Source organism: Pteropus vampyrus, unplaced genomic scaffold (assembly GCF_000151845.1).
Source record: "Pteropus vampyrus isolate Shadow unplaced genomic scaffold, Pvam_2.0 Scaffold61, whole genome shotgun sequence".
NCBI lineage: Eukaryota > Metazoa > Chordata > Mammalia > Chiroptera > Pteropodidae > Pteropus > Pteropus vampyrus.
Window position 1 is genome coordinate 8,481 of NW_011888842.1, and position 7,506 is coordinate 15,986.

Below are 7,506 nucleotides of genomic sequence, written 5' to 3' on the forward strand. Positions count from 1 at the left end.
ATCCTCGCTTGGCTGAAAAAGCAGGGAGAGGAAGCATGGTCTCTTGCGACTCTTAGAAGGGCACTAATCCCATTCATGAAGATTTCACCCTCATCTAATCCTAATTACCTCTCCAAGGCCCTATCTCTTAAAAACATCACACCGAAGAGTAGGGTTTCCTCATACCAATTTTGGGGGGATGCAAACATTCAGTCCATAATGGGGACATTTCTTCATATGGTTTTTGTTTCTCAAAATTGCGTAGAGAATAGGTATCCTATATAACATCATGACCAACAGTGAGTGGTCAAGGTAAGAACGAGTCATTATTATCTTGTCCTAATCACTCGCTAATGTGGATGACATTAGATTCAACAGGACTGTGCTATTACTGGTATCGGTGACATTCAAAGATGTGACTGTGGCCTTTCCCCAGAAAGAATGGGAGCAGCTAGATCCTGCTCAGAGGAACCTGCACAAGGATGTGATGCTGGAGAACTGCAGCCACCTCGCCTCAATGGGTAAGGACGGTTTCTTTGTAATTCAGAATATGTCCACTGTGATGCTTCCCTCTGGAGCCCTTGCTAAAGGTGACATTGAATTTTTGAGTCGAGGAGCTTTTGGGTACTAGGCAGGATACCTGTGCCCCTACCTCCAGAATAGAAGGTCTGCTCAGATGGGGTACTTGGGCTTCTGCATTGCGGAATTTCAGAAGTCATATATTCTTTATCCTTTAAAGGCTCTGAAGCTAAATACTGGGGCTTGATTTCTGGGATGTTTGTTGTTCCAACATTCCATGTCTACCATTTCTCATGAGCAGGATATCAAGCTGCCAAACCAGACATGATCTCCAAGTTGGAAAAAGGAGAAGAGCCATGGCTGGGGAAGGGGAAAACGCCCAGACAGGGTGGTCCGAATGAAACAGCAAGACCCAAGCAAACAGAAGCCAATGGAAGTAAGTTCTAGTTTTTCGATGGTAACTTTGAAATTTTATTCTTAAATTCTTCTTAAAGACCCCAGAACCTTCTTTCTTAACCAGGAAGTAGCAATAAAGAAATATCAGAATCTCCTGAGGGAAGAGGAGTTCAAAGTACAAGCATTCTTTAACCTTGGATGTTCTGATATTTGTTCCTTCTACGAACCTGTCTGTGTGAGAAATTCTCAGATGAGGTTTACTATATCCACAAAGCCAGTGTTACTTAAGGGAGTTTGCTTATATCACTTGTATCAGTCAGCTCGGGTTAAGTTATGGTCCATTACGGAATGACCCAAAATTCTTAGTGACTTACAAAAAGAAAGATTTGTTTCTCGCTCAGGCTGCAGCTTATTTCATATTATCGCGTGGACCTACACGGAAAGAGCAGTCCCTGTTTGACAAATTCAGGTCTCATGGCAGAAGGAAAGGAGAGTGAGTGGAACCACACGATGACTCTTCAAATCACTGATGGCAAAGTGGTCGATATTTCTTTCCGCTTACGTTTGAGTGGTTCCTTGCTTAGAGCAGATCGCCTGACCACTCCTGAATTCAGCAGGGTAGGAATGGATAATCCTCCCACAGGGAAGAGTCATGTGGCCATATAATGGGCCTGCGAGGCGTACTGCTTCCACGGGCTGCCACACAGTCACCTTGTGTTAGGAAAAACGGTGAAAACCAGGACTCTAACTCTTTGGTACTAGCCCTCAGATGCCTAACTGACCCTTCCGTATAGCCGTCTTTCCTCATCCACGTTCTCCATTGCTCAGCTTTCAGGAGGAGCTGTTCTCTGAATTCCATTCCTGTTTCCCTTATTTAAAGCAGAGCTTTTTGAGAATTATCCTCCCTTTTCCTAATAGCCTTAGTATTTCTCTAAGTATTTCATTCACACTCTGAGACCCCCACATATGATATGTTCTTATCTATTCAGACATACTTCGATCTGTCACAAATCTCCGGCATGATGCTCCTGACCCTAATTACTTTACATTTTTCTCCTTTCACTGTGAAATGCTCTAAACTTGTGGTCTACAATACATCGACATTTTCATTTTTTTCCTTAACCTGTGCCAAATGCCACAAAATTCAAGTCTCTCTAAAAATTTCTGACTTTCAAGTGACCACTGCTTACCTTTCAGTGCTTGCCTAATAGTTTTAGTCCGCCTGAAATTCTTGCCGTAGGTCGAACTAGATCACCTGAATCTGATTTTATCATCTAAGGGCTTCTTTACCATTTTTCTCTAGGTTCTCTTCCTTCTCACTTAAGTGTCCCTAGAGTTTTGTCTTCTACTATCTGTTCTTTTTTCTCTCATATTTCTCCCAAAGGAATCATCCATCGTGCACATGCGAGCTTTTTTTCTACACTGATGACTTCCAAGACAAATTTATCTTGTCCAAATAAATCTCCAATTCTTTTGTATTGCACTCATATTTGACTTGCTTACAGGACAGCTCATTCTCAGAGTGTCAGAAATCGAAAGCTTTATCTTTCTTTCTAAATTAGAGCGTCCTTTTACCTTCCCTAGTTCGATCAGGTTCTACTCTGATTTTAGGCCCGTCTACCGTGGAGTTCCTGTGAATCTTTGCTCTCTGCTCTCTTAAGTATTCCCTCTTCGGTTCCTGTTTTCTGTTTTTCTCCTTAATCACCGACGTCACCCAAATCGGATTTCTATTACTGCATATCTAAATTGTTCCAATTCTTAGGTAGATTTGTTGAATCCCTTTTTAAAATAATTCATCTTAGGCGTTGCCACCAAGCATTAAAATATCCAGTTATTATTTATGTCACTACAGTCCCCAAATTAGCACAATGTCCACAATATCTTTTTAGGTTTCGTCTGACCCTGAATTTTTCAAGACTCCATGAATTTCCTGAGAGTGGAAAGACCAGTCTTTCAAAGACAAATGAAGATACTTCATGGAGTTTTTGATCCACTCGTTAGTAGCTCTAGTTATGGCTGTCTTTACTTTTCTTGCCGATACTTTCTGTTACAACTGAAAAATAATCTTGAGTTATTTAATACATCTTTGTCATTGCTACAGTGACTCTCGTCTCAATTCAGGTTCTTACGCAGTACTTGGAGGTTCTTCAAGGAAGGACTGTTCTATTCCCTTTAGTGAGTTGCTGGGTCCAGTGAGCTCCATACTTCAGTTTCTGAAGTTATAGTCATTTTAGCTTAAAATTCATGTTTTAGTTACTGTCTCACGTTTAGGACAAGCTTATAGATTTAATCACATGCCCTGCCACACCCAACTTTCCCTTTAATAGTACCCTATTACACCAGTTCACTAGTTCAGATTCTCCTCCCCTCCCTCATGGTACATTTCTGTTGTAGTGTTAGTTGGGACCAGCTACAACCATCATTATAAGGGGTCATTATAATGTTACACCACAAGGGGAAAGGTTTGAGTTTTGATCCCTTTTTTCTCTGAAGGAAATTTGCCTCTATTCTCCCCAGCATCCTTGGGCATTGGAAGATACTGCTGCATAAAAGTTCGTGTATAATGTTTCTCAGAATGCTTGCATCACTTAAAATTTGCTAAATGAAAAGGCAGCTAGCAACTTCACTTTTCCTTACCATATCTATATCACCATGATATCTATACTTATAAAAATTGATCTCCATGGGAACGGATATTTTCAAAGTTCCCATGAAAGTAATAGTATTTCCTGGGTGTGTATTCCAATACCATAACTCTCTTCTGTTTGAGCCCAGTTTTCACTTTATCCAGGTAATGTTCCTTTACCACCAAGATGGCTATTCGCTTTTTAGCTCTTTCTTTCTCAAGTCATATAGATTCTTATATCTGCTTCCATCTTTGAGTCTTTTGAAGCTTTTTCAGCTGATCCATGTACATAGATGAAAAGGGCCACCCTAAAATGGTAGTCCCAACTCTTAAGTTTTTAATTACATGTGAAGTGTCCATATCTAGTTAAAAGAAGTCTTTGAATTTCCATTCTAAGTTCTTAGGAGAGGAATATTCTTGATATTCTTGGATTAGCTGAAACCTCATGTTTACCACTGTCAAATCAATGGTTTTCAACCTGAAGTTGGATTGTTTAGTACAAACATGGCTGCCTGTATCGGTTCGTGTGGGTGGTGGTCTCAGAGAAGGGAAGTAGGGGTTGTGAAGATATCTCAAAATATATAATTGTATAATGTGTGGAGGAAAGAATATGATCAATCACTTAGAGCTGAGGATAAGCTTAAAATTTATAATTAGCAATCAGTAGAGTTACTTGAACAAAGGTATGCCCCATAGCAAACTATTGACAAAAGTGTGTGTGTACACTGTAAATCCAAATGGTATAAAATTTGTTTGCCAATCTCATTACTGTGAATTTTATCATATGGTAAAACCATTAAAGAATTCCAAGAAACTGTAAGATTGTTTTTAGTACAGGAATGTCATTATTATATTGATCATGGATGGTAGCAGTGGAACACCCTTTCCTGCTTAGTCCCTCTGTCACCTGTAAGGTGTTTAGTACTCTTTGGTGGAATTATCTTACTCTCTGTATTTAAGATCTTTGGGGTACAATAACAAAAATTTAGCTTCCTGATCTGTATTGTCTGGATAACAGCCCTTGTCCTCACTTGTGCCTGTCAGGCCCTACCTGTTCCCCTGGAGTCATGTGCCAGTCTTTTTAGAGAAATCCCAGCTGACCTCCCTTGGTTCCCATGCTGGCGTAGAATAGAGGGAAGAAGAAAAGGGAAGAGAGGTGCAATGGTCTTTTTGGCCTTGGCCTAGGATCTCCTTACCTCACGGTGCTGTGCTCTTTTCCAAATGCTGGTATATGTTGATGCTCCTGAAGACGGTCTCCAAGCCACACTCACACCCAAAGATGGAACCCAGTCCTCAGAGTTCAGTAAAGCACAGAAAGAACCAGCCACATGCCTTCTTTCTCTGAAGCATACTGCTGCCTTAGGAACTGGGCAAAGAGAATGTGCAGCTCTGTCTAGAGTTCGCGGTACATGTCACAGAGCTATGGGACAGTCATAAAGGGTTACTGATTGCAAGGGGGACACAAAGGGGCACATGTACCTAAGGTCACTGTCACCAGCCAGCCTAGCAGAACCCATCATGCCTCCTGGCCTCTAGGTCCTTCCACCTTTCTCTGGGTCTTTCTATATATATATATATGCGCACACACACACACAGATGCACACACTCACATGTGGGTGCCTAGCGCAGTTTCTTCTTACTCTACCTGCAAGTCCGATATGACATGGTTCCACTTTACTTGTTATATACAGGTTGGACACCATATCATCTCAACCTTTGGAGGTCTGAAGTAGTCTCAGGATCTTTCTCAGATTTCCTGGCACTATTAAAACAATAACAACAACACTAAAAAAACTTTGGATAGTATAATACTCTGACAGAAAGTGTAAATATCTCAAGTGCATAGAGTGATGGATTTTCACACACTGAATACTGTGAATAGTGTGAAACTACCACCTATGTCAAAAAACGGTGTTTCCTCCAAGACCTAGATGTCACGATCTGTATTGTCTGGATAACAGCCTTCCTTCCTGCCCTCTAAGAGAGGGTATCTCTAAGAGAAACCATCTCCTGACCCCTAAGGCTCTGGTTATTTCCACCAGGCACAGTTTGATGCCTTCCCTATTGTCATTTAACCCTCACATCTGACCCAATGAGAGAACTCTGATGATTATTCCCATATTAGAAGAGGAAACTAGAGAACACAGGGGCTGTGCTCCTTGCCAAGGTCACAGTGCTAGGAAAAGGCAGAGCCGGGTCCAGCCAGGAACCCCACACCAGTGTCACCTTCAACCACTGAAAAACTGTGCTGCGAAACATATCATGACAGTCTGGAAAACAGACCGGTTGGATGCAGATGAAGGTGTGGAAGGCTAGGCACTGACCCCCACATGGCACTTCATGGATGGCTCACCCTTTGCATTCCCTCTCATAGCTCAGAAACCTTGGGAGATTTCTGACCCTCAGAGTAGAGAAGGGATTTGCTCAAGGGCCCCAGCCGCTAAGTGGCAGAGTCAGATGTGAGCCCAGGGAAGATGAGGGACCATTATTTTCATTTCATGGAGGAGGGAGGAGACTGAGGCCAGGTGGGGTTACATGAGCCATAGTCACCTCCCTCTGGTGGGCCCAGGTCAGCATCTGTACATGGCTGGGGTTGAACTTGAATGAAGTCCTAGAGGGGCCTGTCTCTGTACTGAATAACAGGATGCTACTCAAACCCTCAGAATCCTTTACCTTTGTTATACCCATTTCAGAAAAACTTGAACACATACCTCTAATACATTTATTTTTATTTACATTATTACACACATATGTACTACAGTTATAAAATATTGTGCCTATTACTAAGTATGTGCTAATAAAAAAATTTAAAAGAATCTGCAATAAAACATTTTAAAATTATATTTGTCTTTTAAATTATTAAAGGGATATATCCTCTACCCTCACAAAGTATTATGATTAAAAAATAAGTTCCTAACCCACAGAACGTAAAACCAAGAGTGAACCACGATATAAATTATGGACTTTGGGCGATCGTGATGTGTTAATGTATGTTCACCCGTTTTAACAAATGGACCACTCTGCTGGAGGATGTTGATAAAGGGGAGGCTATTATGCATGGGGGAGTGGGAAGAGGTATACAAGAAATCTCTGTACCTTCCTTTCATTTTTGCTCTGAACCTTAAACCACTCTAAAAAAATAGTCTTGAAAAAATATATTGACAATAACATCTCGGTGACAGGAATGATTGAGAACATTTCAGTCCCCTCTATGGGTTTAGTTTTTTAATTCATACCTTGAATAAGATATTCTTAGGATACAATGTATGCAAACAAGAAAATTGGTTTTTTCCCCTAAAACCAATATTAATAAAAACACGAAAATTATTTTATGTTGAAATTTTTAAAAATAATAATAAAATGACCCACTCCAGAGTTTTGTGTTCAGATGCTTATCGCCTACTGTAAACGAAGCCCCTCCCTGACCTCCACCTTAATATCCTCCTTCAGAGCTTCTCAAACTTGAACCCGTATCAGAATCCCCTGGGTGGGGGCACTTGTTGAGACACAGATTGCATGGCTCTGCCCCCACTGCTCTGACCCAAACGTGTCTGGGCTGGCGACCGATATTTGCATTTTTAACAAGTTCCCAAGTGATGCTGATGCTGCTGGTCCTGTGACCGCACTTTGAGGACTGTTCTTTCCAGCAGGGGTTGGGGTATGTGAAATTTGTGATTTTGAACAAAATATGAAGAAAACTGACTCTCCAAGTGAACCAGTTGGGAACTATATAGGATTTTAAAACTTCAGGAAGATATACATACATACATACATACATACATACTCCGGGAAGCCTACTTCCACCTGGGCCAATAACTCTGATCGCAGTTAGAGGATTCATTTCCAAATGCTGGGACCCAGTCACAATGGTCACCCTGGGATGATGGGAGACGGGGGCTTTCCACACACCTGGATTAATTCTCACTCTCATACACATACACTTCGTAGGAAGATGTGACAATCCCTATCAATATGGGGTGCCAGAT

General features: G+C 41.3%; 1 protein-coding gene across 1 annotated transcript in view; it reads left to right on the forward strand.

The window, feature by feature from the left end:
• LOC111740304 (zinc finger protein 37 homolog) overlaps positions 1-1,560 on the forward strand; it is a 6,953-nt gene extending 5,393 nt beyond the window's left edge. Inside the window, exons 2-4 of the mRNA XM_023531124.1 lie at positions 416-500; positions 800-934; positions 1,364-1,560. Coding sequence (XP_023386892.1) covers positions 416-500; positions 800-934; positions 1,364-1,560 — 417 coding nt within the window. The remainder of the gene's footprint in view (positions 1-415; positions 501-799; positions 935-1,363) is intronic.
• The last annotated feature ends 5,946 nt before the right edge of the window (positions 1,561-7,506 follow it).